Genomic DNA, 23821 nt, shown 5'->3' with positions numbered 1-23821 from the left:
CAGGGACATAATGCGTTGCTTAACACATGGTAATCTCTCAAAAGATCATGACTATCTTTTTATTAACCTTTTTATTAACCACACTAGATTTGCTGTTGTGATATCAGAATACCAACTTTTTTTCTAGAGATTTTAATTATTTATTTGACACAGAGAGAGAGAGATCACAAGTAGGCAGAGAAGCAGGGAGAGAGAGAGAGGGAAGCAGGCTCCTGGCTGAGCAGAGAGCCCGATGCGGGGCTTGATCCCAGGACTCTGAGATAATGACCTGAGCTGAAGGAGAACACCAACTTTTTAGAACACCTTTGATTTATTCAATAACAAATGAAAGAACATTAGATTTCTTTACTTTTTTCTAAATCAGATCAAATTTTAATTTCTCTAATTCAAATCAAATTAAATTTAGCTTCACTTTCACTTACCAGGTTGGTGGGACATAACATTTCGGAGCTTTTGTTAGGATTCAAAAAACCTCAAGGCTTACGCAACCTGGGAAACGTGAGCAGCTGTGTTCAGCCCATTGTTGTCGTAGCTCATTGTCCAAGCAGGTGTGTTGCAGTCAGATGTATCTGGCCCAGTTGCTCAAGGCATCTACTCCTATTCTATACCTGGTCCCCAAGAGCTCCTGCATGGCTCCCAAAGCCATGGCTTGGTGTTCATTCCCCAGGTGTCCTTGTAGTCATCACTGTAGAGATACTGGCAGAGAGCCAAGTATGGATCCCTACCACCCCTCCATCCTCCAAGCAAGGCTTGCTTCCCCCTCCAAACAATCCAGCTTTGTCCATTCATGAAGGTACAGGTTGGGGGCTCAGTTATTAAGCAACTACCTTTGGCCCAGGTTGGATCCCAGGGTCCTGGGTTCAAGCCCTACATCAGGTTCCCTGCTCTGCAGGAAACCTGCTTCTCCCTCTCCCACTCGCCTTGCTTGTGTTCCTGCTTGTGTTCCTGCTCTTGCTCTCTCTCTCTCCATCAAATAAATAAGTAAAATCTTAAAAAAAAAAAAAAAAAGAACATATAGGTTGGAAACAGGGACCTCTAAATGTGTTCCCCTGAGGTAAAGAAAGCCTCCCAACTTACAAAGGACTAACTGTCTTTCCAAAAAGAGTACAAAGGAAAATTTTCTATGTCTTTTTACTAAGTCCACAGCAGAAAAAAAATTAACTGATTAATTCATTCGAGTACACCATGTTCTCAAACTTTTTCATCTTCTGGGAAGACTCCTGTAACCTATATCTCCCTTGGCCACTGTATTTCACACTGAAGCCTACATGTCTTCAGTAAAGACTGAAACTGGGGAAGTAAAGGGTTTGGGGAAAGAACAGGACTAGACGGAATATGTTGCTGATTCTCCCCATTTCTGGGTGAGAATTTTCACAACCAACTGTTTGGAATTCCATATTTCAGATCTTCCGAACCCCTTAGGAACAATGAGCCGTGGGTGGAAAAAACACAGACTTTGGAAGCCTTGATTTATAGGAGTATATTTATATGTAGTGGTGTTTGTATTGTAGAGGTCTTGGTAATAGGGTGTTGCAACAGGTTAGGACACTGATGTCCATGGAACAGGTAAAAGGACAGGAAGTGCTGGGTCATTGGGAAAACATTTTCCCCTAGTAGACACGGTTATGCTAGGTGTCTGCCAAATGAAGAGCAAAATTAGAATTTTGCTTTAATGTAGCAACAGAGCTCTAGACCTGTCGTGCCGGGCCCTCTAGTGGCTAGTTCGTATTCAATGAACATAATGCTGTTTTCTCTAGTCTCCATCACTGTCTTGTCTTCTTTTTGGTTTCGTTAGAACCACGAAGTCTTCCATCTATATTCTGCCCTCCCATCCCTCTATCATTACTGGCTCAGAGCTAGGGCACAGAGCTTGAGGGAAATATTGGTTCCTTTGGAAACAGACTGAAATGGAGAGTGGCATGCAGGTTTGGAGGGGAGTACCCCAGTAAAGAAGTGAGGAAGCAGGAGTGGGCAGAGAGAGAAGCTGTCTCCCAGTGTGGTTGCGGCTGAAGCCTCCGCTGATCCTAACGGGAGTTCTGGAGTTGAGATGGCACCTGACTCTTCCCAAACTGGTGCCATGGAACCAGAACTTTGTATCCCTGCATCAGTCTGTCATTAGTTGTGAGCCACGTCCAGGAGGGGTCCTAGCCTTGGATGAAATAGCTGTGACCCAGGACAGCATACAGTGAAAGGAAGAAGCTGGGAGCTGTCAGCAGCTCACATTCCCAGCAGCTGGGTGATTTAAAAGATCTGGGCAGAACACCACCGTATCCACTCCTGGGAGTTTGCATTCACATTCATGGGCTCCCTGAGGACTTTGTTCCTCTCTTTTGTCAGTTTTCCCTTGATTCCTGGAGGGAAAGCCCAGAAACGAAAAGTCAAGAGTCACAGATTCTAGCACAGACTCTTGTTGCATGATCTTAAGGATGTCACCTAAGTTACCGTGGCCTCAGGGCTAGGAAGAGAGTTCAACAACAATGCTTCATTTACATTTTACAAAGTGCTCTCACATCCACTTGAAATTGAATCCACTGAACCAAACTCTCTAAACTAAATGAGAAAATGGAGACAAAAAATAGTTTGAAAGACTGGAAGCACCCCACACACATGTGAGAGATTATATAACACAATACTCATCATAATGTTGATTTGTTCTCTAATTTATTGAACATCTACTTTGTGCCAAGGTTTCTCCTAGTTGATGGAGGCATAGAGATACATTAGACATGGTCCCTGCCTGTGCCTTTGCATTGTTTCTAGGAAGGGAAAAGACATGCCAAGAGAGTACAATGTGGTAAGTACTATCGAACCATAAACAGGGCAGTGCGATGAGTGAAAGAAGCCTCAGTTTCTGGGGAGGAGGAGCATAGATGGGGTCAATGTAAAGCTTCATAGAAAGAGAACGTTTTTATAGGTAGGAAAACTGAAGTGGGAGAGCTAATCCTTGCCTCCATGAAGGCAGAAACCATGCCTACCGTATTTGCTGCTGTGTTCTTAGAATCAAACACGTTGCCTTCATCTAGGCACTTAATAAGTATTTGTTGAACGAGCGAATAAATGATAAACCAAGAGCAGAACTGTAAGCCTGTAGCTGTTCCACAGAGCTCTTTTCAGATGTGCTTAAATAATACCATCCTCAGGGACGCCTGGGTGGCTCAGTGGGTTAAAGCCTCTGCCTTTGGCTCAGGTCATGATCTCAGGGTCCTGGGATCAAGCCCCGCATCGGACTCTCTGCTCAAGCAGGGAGCCTGCTTCCCTCTCTCTCTCTCTGCCTGCCTCTCTGCCTACTTGTGATCTCTGTCAAATAAATAAATAAAAATTAAAAAAAAATACCATCCTCACTCTGACTAAGGGAGGTGCAGCAGTGATTCACATTAGATGCTTTCTTGAGATTAAATTCTTCTAATCTCCCAGCAGATGCTGTGGCTGGTCTCTCTGTTCCCCTTGTCTCCAGCGTTCAGAGTCCGTGCCATGGGACTCAGGGACCCTCACCCAAGAGCTGTCCCAACTGGCTTATTATTCCCATAGAATTGTGACAACGTCCTCTCTTCTCTTTGTGGCATCTTAATTGGGGATGGAAGGTGCTGGGCAGGGATGAGATTGTGACTGCCCTATTTATTCCCTGAAGGAGAACAGAGAGGCCGGTCACAGTCTGTTGGGGGATTAGGAGGTTTAGATGTAAGAAAGCCATCTAATGTGACTCTCAAAGAAACCAGCTACAGACAGTGGGGAAAAAACATGGGCTTTAAATGTGGGCAAATCGGTGTTAACATCTAGACAGCCTCATGTATTAAATGAATGTTAAAGAAGCTATTTCACCTCTGAGCTTCTGTTTCCTCATCTATGAAATGGTGATTTAAAAAAAGTTAAGGGGTGCCTGGGTGGCTCAGTGGGTTAAAGCCTCTGCCTTTGGCTCAAGTCGTGATCCCAGGGTGCTGGGATCAAGCCCCGCATCAGGCTCTCTGCTCAGCAGGGAGCCTGCTTCCCCTCCTCTCTCTCTGCCTGCCTCTGCCTCCTTGTGATCTCTGTCTGCCAAATAAAATAAATAAAATCTTTAAAAAAAAATAAAAGTGGGGTGCCTGGGTGGCTCAGTTGGTTGGGCAACTGCTTTCGGCTCAGGTCATGATCCCAGGGTCCTGGGATCAAACCCCATGTCGGACTTCTTGCTTGGCAAGGTGCCTGCTTCTTCCTCTCCCTCTGCCTGCTGCTCTGCCTGCTTGTGTTCTCTCTCACTCTCTGTCAAATAAATAAATAAAATTAAAAAAAAATAAAAGAAAGTTAAGAGTGTTTGGAAAAGGTGAAATAAGGTAACATGGAAATTCCTAGCATAGTGCCTTTCAGAGGCTGTGTGCTCCTGGAAAACTAGTTTTTCTTCCCTTTTTCTTTCCTGATCACTAACTTCTGACTTTCCTACTCCCCAGGAGCTCATTCTCTGTCAGAGTTTAACCACTGCCATAGATGGGTTCTCTGATTTCATCCGGGCAGATCATATTCTTGGTTTCTTAGTGACACCTGAAAGAGGATTCTTTCTCCTATATAAGGTTGGCTGAAAGCCTTGGTTGGTCTATTTCCCTTATGCCTAAACCAATATCTTGGACATTACCATTCCAGGGAGAGATGAAACAAGACTCACTAATGCCAGAAAAAAATGAGCAAAAGTCACACTGCCAGGACAGGCTTAATTATACCCACAAGGCTCCAAACCCCCAACCCCCCCAAAACATGATCAAATCAGAGTAACAGCACTTCTTTCTCCTTTACAAGGCTGTATGTGTTTTCTAGTTGTTGTTGTTGTTCAAGGCCAGTCCTGGGGGAAAGAATGGGGAAGGTAGGGTGAAGACCATTAGCTGTCCTCCAAAATCCATTCATCCCTTCCGTAGAGATTCGGCTGGGATACGACTGCCCAGATAGAAACTTCATTTGCTGGCTCTCCTTGAAGTCAGTTGTGGTCATGTTATTAAGCCCTTATCAGTGGTTGTGAGCAGAAGGGATATAGGCAGATTTTGCCTTGCTTGTTAAGAGTAAATTTGTGGCTCTGGAATTCTGTTTTCTCTCTCCTCTCTATCTAGAAGTGCTCCAGGCAGAGTGCACTTGGAAGCTACCTGTTGAAGATGGCAGTCATTGTCCTTATTCCCTGAATGACTGAGTAGAGCAGAGCCATCCACCTACTGGAAATGCTGCCTTGGATCATACTAAATTCGACCTCCTAATCAAATCCTTATAGTTCTTCAAATCCTTCTTTAAATCTCCAGGAAACATCCACCAATTCTTCTCTCTCCTCTTCTTGACCATCACTTATAATATCTGTTCCCCATGTTTTCTTGTAAACTACATTTTTTCCTCTGTGGTACTGTTTGGTGTTACTTTGTTTTATTCTTTTTTTTTTTTTGGTGTGTGCTTCTTGTCTGTTTAACAGAAGGAGATCCTAAGAGGTGACTCCTTTGCTTCTGCTCCCATTTCCCCAGTAGTACATCTGTCATGGACACTGATGGAGCCCAAAGAGGCCCCCTTCCCCAGCTGCTGTGGGTGTTGCTGCCATCAGTTCGGAGCTGCTCCCTTCTCCAGAGATTTGGCTTCAGCCCAATGTGAGCATCCCCGGGAGGTCAAGTGCCCCCTCTAGCAGCCAGCAGCCAATGATGTGTGACATGGAGCAGAAAATGTTAGCCAAAAAAGGTGGAGCAATTCTGTGATGAATACTGAACTTCAGAACCTTCCCGAGGACTCAGGCGGTTGCAAACCTCTAACCAAAATAAGTTCCTTGCTTAGTTTTCTTCCACTGTGCTAGCCTGCTGTAAGCTCACATGTGCCACTTGTCTCCAGAGAATTGCTCTCAGCTGATGAGATCCTCCTTGCAACCCTCCCCGTGTCCCCTCTCCCCACCAGAGTGGGTCATAATCAATGCCTTACTGATACAGGGGCATAAAGGACCAGACCCCTGGCTTCAAGGGGGTATAATCCTGCTGTGCAGTTTGTGCCTCAGCCATGTAGACCAGTTCCCTGTTGATTAGACCAGGGCTAGACATGACCTGAGACACACTTTGTCCTTTCTCCCTTGCAGGTTTTTCCTGGAAACTGCCCAGTCAATAAATGCCTGTCTCAGACTCTCTTTCTAGGGAACCCAGCCTCAAGCTATCGGGATCGGTATTCTGCTATCATTTCCCCAGATCACTTTCCCATTCATTTCTGGGGACTATTCAGATCCACACCCTGGGTTGGGTGTGCAGTGGTGCCAAAATTGGGTTAAAGGTGGTGCGGCAGTTAGATGGAGAACCGGTGAACTCTACTGAAGTAATTGTAAGGGATACTTACTAATTATGGTTGTTATAAAGGTATTCCGAGCTAAATGAATTAATGTATAAAATGCTTAGACTACTAGCTGACATATAGTAAATGCTCGAAAGTATTAGGGCAGGGGTTTCTTTGATCTTTTTTACTCATGAATCCCCAGAGGGCCGAGACGCATGCTTGGCACATAGTAGGCCCTCCATAAATATTTGTTGAATGAGTGCTTCCTGAAGTTTGCTTTGAGGGCTTAACATGTTGTGCTGGGATTTGGCCAGCAGAGGGCAGAACTGGTGCAGATAAAAGATCTTGGGCTCAGAAGAGTAAGGGCCACTCAACTCCAGATAGTTGGTGGTGGGTGGACCTGGGGGGGGGAGGTGAGTACGGAGGTAGATTGAGCCCCTACTTTGTGAATTCAGACCAATAAGTAACTCTGGGCCCTGTAGTTGCCCAGATGTCATTAGCTCTTCTTTTGAACTTGTGTTCAATGCTAATATACATTAATTTCTGCAACTTACAAGCAGAATTTCTATTATCTTATTATTAATCCCTGTAAGTGTAAGGACTGTGTGAAGGGGAGCCACTTCCATGGGTAGGCACACTGAAGTCCCAGAGATGCCACAGTCGGCCTGCTTCCAGATCAATTTCCCAGACAACCACTATTGTTAAAAGTGTGGTTTCAGGGTGCCTGGGTGGCTGGGTGGGTTAGGGCCTCTGGCTCGGGTCAGGGTTCCAGGTCCTGGGATGGAGCCCCGCGTCGGGCTTTCTGCTCGGCGGAGGGCCTGCTTCCCCCTCTCTCTGTCTCTGCCTGCCTCTCTGCCTACTTGTGATCTCTGTCAAGTAAATAAATAAAATCTTAAAAAAAAAAAAAAAAGTGTGGTTTCACCGCATTTCTGCCCCCAAGCTTCCTTTGTCTTGTTCTCTTCTTTCACTTGGCCCATTTAGATCAGTCCTCTTTCAAAGCCCAGTTTAAATTCTACCTTTCTCTGAGTCCTCTAAATCTACTCCATCTCGTTACTTGTTTTTTTTTTTTTTTAAGGTTTTATTTATCTATTTAACAGAGAGAGAGAGTGATCACAAGTAGGCAGAGAGGCAGGCAGAGAGAGAGGGGGAAGCAGGCTCCCCGCCTTGTGGAGATCCCGATGTAGGGCTCGATCCCAGGACCCTGAGATCATGACCTGAGCTGAAGGCAGAGGCTTAAGCCACACAGGTGCCCCTACTCGATCTCGTTTCTTAAAACCCTCCTAGGATCATTCCTATACTTGATAGCATTTTCTGTTTTATTTGGGAGTTTGGGCTGGGTTATCTCTAAAGTCCCATTCAATTGGAGATTTCTGAATCTGTTGTCTTCCCATTTGTCAAATCTTCTAAAGTAGGTCTTTGCCTTCTCCCTCAAGAAGAACTAAAGAAAGGCTTGAGCACACAGGGAGCTCAGCACAGATTTTATGGGGAGAGAACACAACTAACTGCTCATGGGAGTGAATTTGTTCTGTGATCCTTCACTCAAGAAACACATAGGCATTTATTTTTATTTTTTCAAAGTGGAAGTAGCTTCCCCCTCCCCTTATTGTACAAGCAACATACTTATGGTCAAATAAATCAAATATTACACAAAATTTTTAAGTAGAAAGGGGAAATCAACCACAGTCCTTCTCTTCAGAGATAATGGCAATTAAAATATTCTTTCAGAGTTTTTGCTATATACAAATTTGTATGTTTCAATAGGGCCTTCTGGAGAACCCATGTAGATCCCTTAAATAGAATCAAACAGAACAGTGGGAGGTCCCAGTCTGGGATTTGTAGCTTGTAGAGGATTCACTCGCCATATTGCACATATGAGACCAAACCATATGAAAACCACTGATAGCTGCTTTTTGACCTACAAACACAATTTTATGTTTAACCCAATAGCTGTGATGCCCAGAATGTCGGAACTGGTAGAGCCCTTAGAGACCTTCAAGTCTTAACTATTCCATTTCGGAAGAGGGAAAAAGATCAAAGAGAGAAGTAACCAGCTCGTTCACATACCAGAATCCTTCCACTGAACCAGATGGATACCTGCCTTGCACAACCTCCTTTTAATTTGGTAATCTTCTAGATGTGATGGTAATCTTCTAGAAGATTTCAATTTGGTATCAGAAAACTTCTCACAGAACTTCATCAAATCAGAAGAGGCTGTGTTAGAGGGAATGCCTGGAGATGTGGCTGGGAAGGGCGCCGCCACACGGCCGGAGAGGCACATGACCCATGGAGCTGAAACACATCACTCCTTAGGATCTTAGGAGGGGGGGTCCTAGTCATATATTCACATGGTGATGTGTGTTTGTCATTTGCAAAAGCAGGATGTTTTCAAATTATTTTTCTTAAGGAGGGCCCCCAGAAATTGCAGACATTTCAGGCCTGGATCCTGTCTTGTGTGGCGCAGTTTTGAAAAGTGGTAGGCAAGGAAACCAGAGTTCCTGGGTTCGAGTGCTATGGTCCTGCTCTTGCCCAAATGGCCAGAATTGTACTTACTTTGCTTCCCTCACAGGGGGGAAAATCACAAATGTTAAATATCTTGGAACACATAAAATGTGAACAAATATAAATAAGTCACCTTACTCAGATTCTTATCTGTGATGCTATAATCACTGCTGTTCTTCATGGTCGTTGAAGATAACACATCAAAAAATGTGTCCTCAGGAGTGCCTGGGTGCCTAAGTCAGGTAAATGTCTGCTTTTGGCTGGGGTCATGATCTCAGTCAGGGTCCTGGGATCTAGCCTGGGTCAGGCTCCCTGCTCAGTGGGGAGCCTGCTTCTCCCCTCCCTTTGTGCCCCCTCCCCCTGCTTGTGCTTTATCTCTGCCTCTCTTTCAAATACATAAAATCTTTTTTTAAAAAATGTGTCCTCAGTGCATCTTCCTGTTTCATCTCCCTTTGCTACAATTTCCTTTTCTCCTTCCTCCAGCCTCTAGCCCCTAACCCCCAGTACTCCAGCCACTGGGCCAATTATTGGTTATTATCTTTTGCTACTTCTATATATTTGTTCACGGGGCTCCCATTGTCTATACAGTCTACCCTTACTGGGGGAAAAATATCTTTATCCATAAGGCGCAGCTCTGCCAGCCCTTCTCCTCCCACTCTAATGATGACCTCCCTTAGGACTGTTTCTCGTTGATCTTACAGATGGGGACACTGAGGCCTGATGTGGTCCATAACTGGGTTCTGGTGTCTTGATATGCTGCCCTTCCCAGCCCCGTAGCCTCAGATCATAGACACACGGTTCTTGATGTACACATGGTAGGGGTCACTGCGCTTGTCCACTTTGCGGGAGCGGGTATATCCCAGGATGAGGCTGCCCACGGTGGCAGCGAATAGAAACATGACGAAGAGAATGTACATGTAGGAGTTGTCATCACGGCCAGGTAGGTTGGCCCTCCGCCCCTCAGACAGGCTGTCTGGCCCTGTCCGGCAGAGCAAATTGCTGTGAATAGTGGCATTTAGAACCTTCAGCACTGCGTGCAGGCTCTCGTACCAGGTCTCGGTCCCGTTGGTGGTCTCCATAGCAACAGGGATCCAAATGGGCAAAGAACTGGAGGATGCTCTGTTGGTGACAGAAAAGAGAGAGGAGATGGCTTCTGTCACCTGTGGCTTGAATTGCCTCCCGACCCCAACGTCACAGTTTATTCTACGTACTTGTTTGTCTGTCTTCTCCACTAGATGGTAAGGTCAATGAAGGCAAAGAGCGTGTCTGCTCTACTAACTGCTTTATACAAGCACTTAAGACAGCACTCAGCAGATGCTCAGTATATACTTGTGGAATAAAGCCTTCCTTGACCACTGTAACCCATATGAATCTTTTTTTTTTTAATTCTATAAATCATTGAAATGTTTCTTCTCTTTTCTCTCAGAGATTTTTACTCTAGAATATAAAAAATATCCAAAGACAGCCTTGTATTGAAAAACTATGTCATTCCCTTTAAGCAAGGATCCACACTCACTTCTTTCTGGAAGATTTCAATGGTGCTCCCTACCCCACCCCCCGACCTTTTTAAAATATTTTATTTATATATTTGAGAGAAAGAGGGGGGAAAAGAGGCAGAGGAGAAGCAGGGAGCACAACATGGGGCTTGATCCCAGGACTCTGAGATCATGACCTGAGCCAAAGGCAGATTAACCAACTGAGCCAACCAGGTGTGCTCCCTACCCCTTAACCATACTCCACAAGTTTTACCAGCACAGCTTTCTCTTTTGGCCAGCAATTACAGATAAGGCAATGTGTGGCTATTTTCTTGTTATTGATAAGCAGACCACATGCTCCTGGTCAGCAGGACTGAGTCTCTCCCTCAAGTCTAGGGGACTACCCTGAAACTGGCTGGGTATTGTGCTTCCCCAGAGTCTACCTTGTGACTGGCTGGGTGTTCTTCCCTCAGCGGGCTCCAGTAAAGATGGCTACTTCAGTGACTTCTCCATAGGCCAAATACTCAAGTGTTCACTGACCAGTTCCAAAGCCCTCCTGTATCTAGGTAGAGTTGTCAGTCAACCAGTTAGCAAACTTGACTTTTAACCATATGGTCTCTTCCCCAGAAAAGATGACAGCTATGACCATGATTAATATTTATGAACAACTCTATGAATATAGAAGTTGGGAGCAAAGAATCTAAAAAATACAGCCATCATCCAGGACAGTCCTACCTTTCATACAATGCCTTTGGGGCTTCTGCGATTTGGTGCTTGGACTACCTTGTCTGGTTGGAGGAAGGGAAGATAACAAGGGCTCATGGACTTAAGATCCAGGAGGCAAAGGTTCTCATCTACCACCCCACTTGTCAGGTAAGAAATTTCTGCCTTCTGCTTCCCTCATAACAGCCTATGCCAAGTAACAGCAGCACAATAAATTAATGGCTCAACTGATCATTCAGCCAGTCATCATTTACAGAGACCCACTCTTGGGCAGGCCTCATGCTGGGAGCTTAGGGAGGCTCAGACCCAGTCTCTGCAGTTAGGGACACATTGCCAGGTGATCTATACTGTAGGGAACTGATCAGGGACTACTAGGGCTTAGAGAAAGAAGGGACAAATTCTGATCAGGGCTCAGAGAGTGTCACAGTGACAGAGGCATCTGAACTGGACATTGAAGGGTTTTTTGGAAGTAGAGAAGGTAAGAAAAGCAAAGAGGTGAACAAGAACGACAAAAAAGAAATGTTTAGAAGAACAGAAAATAGCATAAAGGGGTTGGAGTGTAAGATGTGTGGAAGGATAAGATGGGACATGGGATAGAGAGGCTGCCCTGAATAAGGTCATGTACAGCCTTGAGTGCCAAGCTGCAGAGTTGGAACTTTATCCTGTAGCTAGGGAAGAGCCATGGAGCAGTATTTTTTTTTTTTTTTAAGATTTTATTTATTTATTTGACAGACAGAGATCACAAGTAGGCAGAGAGACAGGCAGAGAGAGAGGAAGGGAAGCAGGCTCCCTGCAGAGCAGAGAGCCCCATGCAGATGCGGGGCTCCATCTCAGAACCCTGGGATCATGACCTGAGCCAGAGGCAGAGTCTTTAACCCACTGAGCCATCCAGGCACTCCATGGAGTAGTATTTTAAAAGGGGATACAATGATAAAAGATTTGTGCCTTGAAAGGACACTCTGGCTGCTGTGTGGATTGGAGGGAGCAAGAAAGGAGGCAGGAAGGCTGGTGACAAAGGTCTTGAAAATAGTTCAGTAGAAGACACAGAGTCTGGAGCTGGGGCCCGGGAGATGACAAGGTAGGGGTGGGAAGCAATGTAAGATGTGAGAGGCATGTGGGGAAACATTTAGGGAGGAAGGGGCCTTGGACAGTTTTACAGGGAGATAACAGACAGATGGGATGCCTGAAGAAGCCCACTTTGAAAGAAATGGCCTTATTGCCCTGTGTGGGCTTTAGTTTCCTCATGTGTCAGAATGATTATCATCGGAAGTTGTTCAACGGGTACAGAGTTTCAGTTTTGCAAGATGAAGAAGTTCTAGAGATCTGTTGCACAATGATATAAATACCGTTAATACTACTGAGTTGTATATTTAAAAATGGTCACTAGGGTAAATTTTATGTATTTTTTTCCTACCACAATTAAAAACAACATCATCCCTGCCCTGCCTTCCTCCAGGCTAGCTTGAGCATACAGTTTTATTATGGTGAAAAAAATGTTTGAACTCTATTCTCCATTTTTAAAAAATTTTTTTAAAGATTTTATTTATTTATTTGACAGAGATCACAAGTAGGCAGAGCAGCAGGCAGAAAGTGGGGGAAGCAGGCTCCCTGCTGAGCCCATAGACTGATGCGGGGCTCAATCCCAGGACCCTGAGATCATGACCTGAGCCGAAGGCAGAGGCTTAACCCACTGAGCCACCCAGGCACCCCAGCCTATTCTCCATTTTTAAAAATTTATTTATTTATTTATTTATTTGAAAGAGAGAGATAGGCAGAGAGGCAGGCTTGGCGGGGGGCAGGATTCCCGCTGAGCAGAGAGCCTGATTCGGGGCTCAATCCCAGAACCCTGGGATCATGACCTGAGCTAAAGGCAGAGGCTTAACCCATTGAGCCACCCAGGTGCCCCTATTCTCCATTTTTGAGAAGTAAATACATAGACACACTGCATACAATGAAGATGAAGTCTCCCTGTTCCCAGGGGTCTAGGCCTCTTTCCCAGAACAGTCCCTGTTACCAGTTTTCTTAGATATCCTTACAAGGTACTTTTAACTGACAGGGCAGAGGAAGGGCAACCTGAATGTGGAAGACTCACCAAATAACAGGTAGATCCTCTGTGGCGCCCAGTCAGCTTCAGGAATCTTCCTGTGGGTGCCCCCGGGCTCCTCAGTCCCTCAGCCTCTTCAGGGTGTCTCTGGACACATCTCAGGTCTCAGTATTGACTTTGGGAGCTGGGAAGGCCCAGAGTTGGAAAGCAGGGGACAAGGGAGGAAAGGAAGGAATCAGACACCCAGAAAACTCTTCAGAACCAGGGTGGATCTCCCAAGGCTGGGGCCCCAAGTGTTGTGCAATAGCCTTGCTGTAGTTGCTAACCCCCTCCCATTTCCCCTTCCCCTCCCTGCGGCAGCTGGGTCTGGCCAGTCTAGAGTAGCAGTTACAGGAACTATGCCATGGCCAAGGGATATCTGACTGCTGTCCCTCAATTCCAGGCCTGCAACGTCTCTACTGGGTGACTTTATGAGAAGCCTCAGTTTAACAGGTGGATTGGTGCTCAGGGACCAGCCAATAGTCCAGACTCAAATACTCCTTTTCCCAAGGGTATAGGTATCTTAGCAGAAGCCTCTGAAAGGTTGAAAGAGCCTGAGACCCAACGGAACGATGTGTGTGGGCAGAATGGCAGCTGGACGTGGGGTCGATACAATGATGTCCCCAATGAACCTATTTGGACAGACTGGGTAAAACACAGTTACAGCATCAGTGCTATCGGTAGGGCAGCTCACTGTGACAGTTAAAGAAGAAAATGGCACAGATGGGGAGGCAGTTTAATTTCTGCAAAGCAGAGGTGGTGGGCAGGACCTTCAGAGTCCATCTGGTCTAACCTCTAATTAATCGCCTTCATCTTATAGTGAAGGAAATGGAAACCTAAAGAGCTGTCTTGGTTCAGTGGCTACTTGTGTGACGTAGGACATGTGACTTCCCTTTTCTGGGCCTCCACCTCCGTCTGTATCTATAAATGAAGGGGTTTTATCTCCATAATCTGGTAAAGTCAGCTCTAACACCCCCACGAGGGTACAGATCACAAAACCACACTGTGAGGTTATGGGAGGTTGGATAGTTTGGTGGAAGAGGCATTTTGGGGTCTTTCTAGAGCCCGTAAATCACAAGATAGAGAAGGCTGCCAACTTTGTTCTCACAGATTAAGATGTAACTGAGCTCCAGGACCAAGTTGCACTGAATATTCGTGCCTAGATAAACGGAGAGCCGAATTGGTTGACTTGTTCGTTTTTCTTCTTAACAGGCCATCTACCCGGGTGATGAAGCCAGGGAAGGAGGCAGACTCTGTGCAGAAAGTGGGGGTAGAGGGACAGTGTGGGGGAGGGGGGGCTCTGAGGTGGGGTTCACTGAGTGGAGTAGAGTTCATGAAACCGTTCATCTCTCAGATCCTCCTTCAGGAGCCTCTCTGGATAGACCCGGATGTTTGTGGTTATGGCAGGAGAGGCAAAGAAGCCACTGGAGGTGCTGGGTGGGGTTAGGAATGAGGGTCTGGGCACAGGGGCATCCTGCTGGGTCAGGAGAGACAGAGAGCTGATAAAGAGACACGTTGATTCTCTTTGCACCACCTCTAGGTCCAAGGATTGCCGTTGGCCTACTGAGAATTTTGTTCTTCCTTCTGTGCTCCTTGGCTGCACTCATCAAGATAAGTCACTGATTATAAAGTTCATAATGGTGGGAGATGGAGCTCTTCTCTGGAGAATTCCTAACTTGAAACAGAAGATAGGCCAGTTAAGAAGTCACTGACCACACAGAAAGCGATTTTAAAGATTATTTAGAATCTAGATTCTAGGCCAACTGCTCCATTTTGTAGACAGGGAAATGGAAGCCCCAGGAGGGAAGGTGATTTGCCCAGAATGGCAGGGCCGGTGAAGGGCAGAGCTCCAATGGGAACTGGGACTTGGGGGCATGTGCCGTGTGGGTGCTTTTTCCACTACCAATGGTAACATTCGCTGGCGTCTGAGTTGTGCATCACACTGAACACGGTCTCCTTGTGTTCTGGGGTATCAGGTCCTCGAACTCCATATTCTCACCAATCAAGGATCTGGTAAGGGCTGTGGTGGCGGGGGGTAGGGGAAGGTTGGCATGTGGGAGGAGGCATTAACCTTCCTTTATAATCTCATCTCCTGTGGTCCTTTCTGCTCCAGACACACTCCTGTTCCCCCAAACAAGCCAGGAGCACTCTCTTCCTCTATATTCTGTTGCTATTTCCTGCACATTAACAGGTTCTTCCTGAATGTTCTTTTTTTTTTTTTTTTTAAGTAGGCTCTATGCCCAATGTGGGGCTTGAACTCATGACCCTGAGATCAAGAGTCGAATGCTTTATCAGCTGAGCCAGCCAGGTGCCCCATCCCTAAATGTTCTTGACTTGAACTCACAGGTGTCCAAGTTGGGATGGAGGTGTAGAGCTGTGATTTGAAGGATGAACTGGGCATCTTAGGTTTTCCTTCAGGTTTCTCTGGGGAAAAGAGAAACTCCACCATTGGTTCTTTTGGGTTCCCCACTGCTCTGTTTCAGCTGCTCTTTCAGAATGAATGTTCTAAGTACCTGGGGATGTAGTAAAGAGAGGCAAGGGGGGATTCACACAAAGAAGATAGGGAGGGGATCCAAAGACAACCCCTGGGACCACACAGATTTGCCATTGGTCCCTCAGGTGGACTTATCACTACCAGTGACTGGGGAGCAGTGGAGTGGGAGAGGAATTAAAGGAATGGACCTTAGCACAGAGTTGGAAGGAGACACAGGAGTAAAATTTGACTGGCAGCGATCTTAATAATCATGTTGTTGGTATAAACCGCATTCAACCAGAGCAAATTAGAGCACCCCCACCTTGAGGAAATCACCTGCACAAGTCCTCAGTCCAGGGGTAGAGCCAGGACCACAAACAGGTATCCCATCCACAGACCTTTCTACTTGTAGTTCCCTGTTGCCTGTAGAACAATCTAACCTCCTCAAATTGTCATTTAAGCTTCTTTGGGTGTGACCCTACCTCTAGCCCCATCTCACCACAGCTCTCCCTAGTACCCTGTGGCCCAGTACTGGGTACTGGGATACCCAGTACCCCATCCCCAGGGCCCAGATGTTCCCTGGACCTGAACCCCATTGAATATAAAGGGCAAACATTCTTGGCCCCAAAACACTAGCAGTGGTTTTGCCACCCTATTCCCTGTGTACCTACCCAGGGTGTGACCACACACACACACCCATAGCACACACATAGTCCAATTCCCAGTCACACAGCCTGTGATCTTGCCTTTCATGTGTGCCTTTGATGGTTCCAATCTTGGCTGTATGCTTGGCTATGTGACCTTCAGCACTGCATTTACTTCCTCTGTAACTCATATATGAGATGGGGATAATGATCCCTGCCCTGTTTACCTTACGTGGGGACAGGGGCAGACAACAGAGGGGAAGGTGTATTAAGAAATTGCCAAGTATTATAGAAGCATAAGAGAGAATTATTGGGCAATCTGATTTCCTTTTCTATTTCCCAACCTCCAGATTACCAAGAACAACCAACCCTATGTTGCCCCTCCCTCCTCCCTTTGGCTTTCTTTTCTTGGGAGAAGTCAGCATGTTCTTATGACTCTTCTTGATTCTCAGACATACTTTCCTCCTTCAAGAGCCTTCCCTGGGGCGCATGGGTGGTGCAGTAGGTTAAGCATCTGACTCTTAGTTTCAGCTCAGGTCTTAACCTCAGGGTCATGAAATGAGCCCCCCCGCCTCAGGCTCCGCACACAGCACAGAGTCTGCTTGAGATTCTTTCTCCCTCTCCCTCTGCCCCTCCTACTCATGTTTTCTCTCTCTCTCTAAAAGAAAAAGATAAAGAAATCTTAAAAAAAATTTTTTAAAAAAAGGCTTCCTTGTTTCTCATACTCCGACCAGCTCTATAGTCCCCTTCCATTTAGCAGTACCATTCAGTAGTCCTGTGGCTGATGGAGAACACACCAGAACTGGAATCAAGAGACATGCTCCTACTAGGCCAGGTCTAGCCATGTATCTTGGTTAAGTCACTTCTCCACTCTGGGCCTCATGTTCCCCATCAGTAAGTTGGGGGTTTTGTCTTACCTCTCTCTTGGTAGGTATCTGGAGCACCCACCCATTCAGTTTATGGAGAGAAATGCGTTTTGAGATGTGTGGAGTGAGTGAGGGATGAAGAAGGTTGCTGGTTATCATCTTAAGGAGTTGAGAAAATCTGAAAGCCATTTCTATGTCTCAAGCAGGAATCTCCTCCATTTGGAACCAGCAAAGTGGATGGATGCTAGGAGATAATGAGGAACTTACACATTTATAATGCACCTTTATAGGTGAAGTGGAGAGAGCCCTGCACTAGAAGTGAGAAGACTTGGGTTCCTTCTGCTTCTCTCAGGTTCCTGGTGTGTCCCTAGGCAAGCTATCTCCCCGCTGGGCCTCAGCCTCCCCACATGCAAATTGGTGAAGAGTGGGGAGGAGGAATAGGAGGAGATACTCTTTATGGGCCCTCCTACAAGGGCCTGTCTGAACTCATCTACTTTCTAGACAAGAGCATCCGAGGTCCAGACCCCTTTCCCCTCATGTCCCACAAAGCGTGCAGGCAAAAGGACCAAGAAGCTCATTTTACAAGTGGTGACCCAGGAAAAGAAAGTTCAAGGCATACAGCCGGTACAGAGGTTTACACAACCTATAAACTAGAACCCACTCTTCTGACTCCCAACCTAGACTTCTGTTATTAGCAACAGAGGGTGTCTTTAGGGGTCTTGAGGCTCGAGGCACGATGCAGTAGCGAAAGGGCACGTCGGCTCCACGGAGCAAGCAGCTCTAGCCAAACAAGAAGACCGTGTGGGGTCCCCGGGGACCGTTTCTGCGTGTGCATTCGCTGCAGCCCCTCCGGTGTTCGCATGCTTATCTGTGGACGTGGAAAGAGCTTTCCAGCCGCCGTCCCGGGGCCGCGGGTGCTGGTGCAAGCCCCCAGGGTTTTCAGCTGGGCTCCTGGTACTCCCATGTGGGGCCCCGGGATTCCTGCAGTTCGGTTCTGGGGAGGTCCAGCTCCGTATGGGAGCCGCCCCCCACCTCCCGTCGGTGTTCCCAAGGGAGGCGGGAAGACCTCTGACTTCTACCCCCGGCTGCAGCCCAGCCTTCCCGACCATGCGAGCGCGCCTTACCTGCCTCTCGGCAAGACTCCGAGGGCGCCCGTCTCTCGACAGGACCCCGCACCCTGTGCTCCTCGGTGCCCCCGCACAGCTGCCCTCTGCGTTCCGTCTACCTGTCCGCACACAGCCCGAGTCCCCTCCTCGGCTCTGCGCCCCGACCCGCGCTCTGCTCCCTTTAACCTTCCCCAGGGCGCCTCCTCCCCCGGCCGCGCCCGGCCCCCAGCACACCCACTTCTCCCCAGGCTGGCCTCGGGCGCCTCCGCCCAGTTACTTGGCCTCACGCGGCTTGGGCTCCGACCCTTCCGTCCCCTGCAGCGCCTGCTTCCTGGACCGGAGACCGAGTCCCTCTCACTTTGCTTCAGCTTGCCCAGCATGAGACTGATCTCCCAAAGGCCAGGCTGAGCGTTGGGTGCGGGTGGAATCCAGCTTTGCTCCTAAGTGGCTGTGTGGTGTTGGGCAAATCACTGCTTCTCCCTGGGCCGCAGCTTCCACTCTGTAAAATGGGTCAAGGTCCTGCCTGTATGCTTTGTACGGTGATGGGTTGGGTCCGGTGAGATTGTAGAATTCAAAATATTAAAGCCGATGGTCACTGGAGAAGTCATCTGCTTCTAACACAAACCGTCTCTTTCAGACAGGAATGCAGAGGCCCAGTCTGGGGAAGGGACTTGCCCAGGCTTCCCACACGTCAGTGGCAGAGCTCCAACTCAGAATTCACTTTCTGTCTTTCACCCCAGCAGTGTCCCCTCCTTCCAAGTCTCAACAGCTCTCACATGCCAGGATGACTGTTGTCCAGCCATACCTCCTCTGGTCCCTGCCCTAGAACACCCTGCACTTTCTGGCCACCAGGCCCTCCCCCACACTATTGCTTTCTTGCTGGTGACACTGCAGGCTCCAGAAAAGAGAAGTAGCCAGGGGCAGTTGGGGAATGAGGGTTGGAGGCTGTAGGCAGAGGAGTGGACAGTGGCCAGGAGCAGCCTTTCTGGGACTCTGTGGGAGTGCTTGTCAGAATCCTTTTCAACAGCCTCCCGCCTTGGCATAATTAATAATAAACTGAGGCCAGCTCTCGCTCCCTTGCAAACAAAGATCTGTTCCAGGAGATCTGAGGCACATACTCTTATCACAGAATCTCAGATTATATTTAAGAGGTGCTATCATCTTAAAAAGACCCACTGCATGGAGAGAACACTGTACAAGATTGCTATTCTTTATCAAAACACATTACTTCCCTGTTTTTCTGTGGTTGCATATTTTGACCCACCTACTCCTTTTTCTCAGTCTGATTAATCACCTCTCAAGGAAGTCATCCTGACTCTGGGCATGAAGAATCAAATTTCAGTCTGCCTAGAAATCACCTCAGAGCTCATTCTGGTAAAGTAGACTTTTGGGTCCCGCTCCAGAGGTTCTGATGCAGGAGATCTGGAATGGAGTGTAAACATGAGAACAAAGAAAGGAAGGAAGAGTGGAGGAGAAAGAAAGAAAGAGAAGGAGGGAGGGAGGAAGAGGGAGGTAGGGAGGGAGGAAGGAAAGAAAAGAAAGGAAGGAAGGAAGGAAAGAAAGAAAGAGAAAAGGAGGGAGGAAAAGAGGAAGGGAGGCAGGGAGGGAAGAAGGAAAGCAAGCAAGCAAGATTCCCACATGATTCTGATGCCAGTGCTTCTTAAGATCAGCCTTGAGGAACCAGCCCCAGCTCAGGTAGGGCTGCTACCCAGGGCCTTGCATTTCCTCTATAGGACTATTTACTACAGTTATCAAAAATAACTTTTTGCCCACCTCATTTATTAGATCGTGAGTTCTTTGAAGATAGGGATTTAGAATCCTAGTCTTTGAATCACACGGTCTTAGAATTCTAGAGTCATTTAGTGATAGAACTTAAGTTGGAAGGACTCTTAGAGTTATCTGGTCAAATCCCTTACCTGAACATCCCCTATATTCCATTTTGACATGATATTGTCCAGTTTCTCTTGTACACCCTTAGTGACAAGGAACTCATTGCTTCCAAGGCAGCCAAGGCTCTGATTGTTAGGACGTTTTCGTGTTTTAACAAAAACTGCCTCCTAGTTACTTCTACTGTTTGGTCTTTGTGTTCACTGGAGACACAAAGTATATGCCTAACTTCTATTCCCCTTTTCTGTCCTTCAGAAACTTAAGGCCTGGGGAGCCTGGGTGGCTCAGTGGGTTAAGCCTCTGCCTTTGCTCGGCTCAGGTCATGATCTCAGGGTCCTGGGATGGAGCCGTGCATCATGGTCTCTGCTGCCTCTCTGCCTACTTGTGATCTCTCTCTGTCGAATAAATAAATACAATCTTAAAAAAAAAAAGAGGAAAGAAAGAAACTTAAGGCCTTTTCTCTACTTCCCTTTCTCTGGAGTGAGGATGGAGCAGGAACTCTGTTAGGGAAGCCAGCTGGCTAAGGGGTTCTTGGAAAGTGGACTGAGATGCCTCATTTTCTTTATCTGTGCTTTGCAGATTTGCTACAAGACTTAGATGACCCAGTGTGTGTAACGGGCCCAGAGCTGAGCCCAGCATGACATATGTGCTTCATAAATGACAGCTCCTATTGTTATTAGATGAGAAAAGAAAGGGTGGGACAGGATTCCTGTCCCCAGGAGACCAAAGTCTGAGACAGATCTTCAGGGACCTCTAATACAAAAACGTTGGAGACAAGGCCCTGACCTTAGGACAGGATGGGCAGGGGAGTGGGGTGGGATGACTGAAGGGGTCAGGGGAAGACTCACCTGGAGATACAGCTCCTTCAAGTCTTTACTTAAGTGCCCTCTTCTTGCTGAGGTCTTCTCTGACCATTCAGTTTACAAACTGTAATCCCTCCCTTCCACTGCCCCCCTCCACTGCCCTCCCTAACTCCCTTTTCTGCCTTGTTTTTCAGTAACACCCAACATCATCTGATATAGTTAACTTAAAAAACAAAAACAAAAACCTTTTGCTATTGTTTCTTTTGCTACCTGCCTCAACTGAGGCTCCCAGCTTCTGTCTATCAGCCCCATGTCAGAGCGCTCCCTGTTTCCGTGTTCCTGGGACCACCCCTTCCCTCTCCTCTCCAGGCCTGGGGAGGTAATGATGTTGAAATGTTTCCAGCTCCAGGGTACATTGTGATCTATCCCTTGTGGTTTCCCTATTCCCTGCCCACCTCTGTGAATAGAGCCTCCTCAAATTACTGGCCTGAGATGGCCATCTGCTTCCTGTAGGCCCCAGGTTGACCCATCGGCCTAGGCCCATTGCTCTTCCCCTGAACACAGTACTTACCAATCTGTGTTGTAATGTCTACTTTATTCGTTTGTTTGTTTGTTATTTAATTGTCTACTTTTTTTGTTGACTCCATACCTAGAAGATTGGCTCCTAGAGGATGCTAGGGCAAAGTCTGCCCACAGTAGACCTTACTGAGAATGTGTTGAATGATTTAATGAATGAATGGATGGATGGATGAATGGATGTCGTGAAATTCCCTAGGAATTATGTTATGAGGGAAAACTTCCAAGAAGAGATGAAACCTGGGAGAGCCTGCGGGCTGCCTGGGTGGCACAGTGGATGAAAACATCTGAGTCTTGGGTTCAGCTTAAGTGTGATCTCAGGGTGGTGAGATCAAGCCCTTCATGAGCTCTGTCCTCTGTGCTCAGCAGGGAGTCTGCTTGCAAGTCTCTCTCTTCCTTCTCCACTCTCCTTCTCCCTCCCCCCACCCCATGTGCTCTCTCTCTCAAAGAAATAAATAAATATTTAAAAAAAAAAAAAAAAGAACCCAAGAGGCTGGAAGGCTAACCGGATGCTTTTTCAGTCTCTAAGCCAGATTTCTCCTCTGAGCATTAGACTCCCATATCTGACTATGTACCTGACATCTCTGAATGATACATGGGGACTGGGACTCTTGACTTCCTTCCCCAGCTCCCCTAAGCCTTCATTCCTCAGTAAGTGGAACCATCACCCCTCCAGTTTCCTGTTTGTTTTCTTCAGAAAACTCCACGTGCTCTTCGGTTTACCTGTGTATGGACTTGGGGTCTGCCTTTCCCATCAGAGTGTGAGCACTCCAAGAGAACAGACCAGGTGTGCCTTTTTCACCACAGAATACACAGGATGTAACTCCATGTCTGCCTAGTAAGTAGGGGGAGACGGGTTGGGAGGTAGGATGAGCACAGATTTTGTCTGTCGATAGTGTTAAAAGCCCAAGTCACCAAGGAAAATACAGCATGAGACACAGAGAAAGCTTAGTGGTCACATCCTATCTTATTCCATTACTCACCAGCAGCCTGTACTTCTGTGATTTGTCTTCTCTGGGCCTGTCAGTTTGACCCTCAGAACACTTTGTCTTCTTGTTCTGAGCGTCACCTTCCTCCCGCCCCTATAAGCAGCACAGAGCAGTGAAAAGACACCTGGAAGAGGGGATAGCAAGGGTGGGATGGTGTGGTGTCAGGAGACTAAAGATCTCCATGGCATCTTCTCCCCACCTCCCCCTCACACATGCTACGTCCTGAGAAGCAAGTGGTTCAGAACACTGCCTCTAGCGTCTGACAGAGGAATGAGAGCCTACCTTCTCTGAAACTTAGTTTCCTTATCTGTAGAATGGGGATTAAAAATAGCTACATCTGTGGATTACTATATTATTTATAAAAGCCTTCACCTGGTACCTGGTACATAACAAGTGTTTCGTAAAGAATGACTATTAATGAGGGTATGTGTGTTCATAGTGTTGTAAATATGGACGTTTGAATCTTATGATCTTCAACAAGAGGGTTATGGGAAGGCGGAAGAAAGTAGGATAAATGAGGACTAAGATTTGCAGAGGAAGTAAATCTCAATCAGGAATCTTAGTTGCAACAGGCAGAAAACCCAACTCAAACTGACTTAAGTAGAGAAAGGAATTTATTGGCTCATGGAATTACAAAACTCAGAGGGTTGGCATCAGGCATGGTTGGATCCAGGAGCTTAGATGATGTCTTCAGGAAGCTCTCTCTTTGCATCTTTGGGCTTGTTGCTCCTTTCAGAGGCAGGGTCCCACTTTGTGGTAACAAGATAGTTGCCTGCAGTTTCATGTATACACTCTAACCTGTCTTTAAAACCATTAGGAAGAGCTTCTTTCCCCCACAGCCCTCCTGGCAGAAGTCTGGGTCTGACTCTTATTGTCCTGAAAGAGGCCCAGTGCCCATCCCTGCACCCATCACAGAAGCCAGGGAAAGAAACTGACAGGGGCATCATCTTTATTCAAACCGCAAAAACTTGGGTGGGAGAGATGGGGGAAGGTGATCAAAAAGTACAAATTTCCAGTTATAAAATAAACAAGTCGTGGGGACATAATAGACAGCATAGTGACTACAGTTAACTAACAGTGTGCTGCGTATTTGAAAGTTGCTGAGAGTAGATACTAAAAGTTCTCATCACAAGAAAAAAATTTTATAACTATGGAAGGTATTAACTAGACTTACTGCGATGATTGCGTTGCAATGTATGTAAATACTGAATCATTATGTTGTATGCCTGAAACTAACATGATGTTATATGCCAATTATACCTTAATGAAAAATAATGCATAAACTTAAAGTTGATGGGGGTGTGATTCCCTAAGGAAAATATGGATGTTTTTAGTGGAAGTGGGGTAAATAGTTGTACAAGTTGAAACAAGTGGGCCTTGGAGAACATCCCTGATTTGGGCAGACAGAGAGGAGGGAGAAGGCACCCAGAGATTCCTAGCCAAGGGAAAGT

General features: G+C 46.7%; 1 protein-coding gene across 5 annotated transcripts; it reads right to left on the bottom strand.

The window, feature by feature from the left end:
- Window positions 1-9298: 9298 nt before the first annotated feature.
- KCNE3 (potassium voltage-gated channel subfamily E regulatory subunit 3) lies at window positions 9299-18220 on the bottom strand. Of its 5 annotated transcripts, XM_032356400.1 has the most exons (4): window positions 18134-18220; window positions 17061-17253; window positions 13036-13171; window positions 9299-9864 (listed from the first exon to the last, which is right to left on the bottom strand). In XM_032356400.1, exon 4 carries the CDS (start codon window positions 9822-9824, stop codon window positions 9525-9527), a length of 300 nt encoding a protein of 99 aa, XP_032212291.1. In that variant the 5' UTR covers window positions 9825-9864; window positions 13036-13171; window positions 17061-17253; window positions 18134-18220; the 3' UTR covers window positions 9299-9524. The 5 variants fall into 5 exon arrangements, with proteins under 5 accessions (XP_032212291.1, XP_032212287.1, XP_032212290.1 ...); XM_032356396.1 differs by lacking the exon at window positions 17061-17253; XM_032356399.1 differs by lacking the exons at window positions 17061-17253; window positions 18134-18220 and adding an exon at window positions 15371-16025.
- Between the last annotated feature and the right edge of the window lie 5601 nt (window positions 18221-23821).

Source organism: Mustela erminea, chromosome 9 (genome assembly GCF_009829155.1).
Source record: "Mustela erminea isolate mMusErm1 chromosome 9, mMusErm1.Pri, whole genome shotgun sequence".
NCBI lineage: Eukaryota > Metazoa > Chordata > Mammalia > Carnivora > Mustelidae > Mustela > Mustela erminea.
This window is presented reverse-complemented; position numbering and strand designations above follow the sequence as displayed.

Excerpts from the sequence above, each read along its gene's own strand:
- KCNE3 (XM_032356400.1), bottom strand. The coding sequence starts at position 9,824 with ATGGAGACCACCAACGGGACCGAGACCTGGTACGAGAGCCTGCACGCA.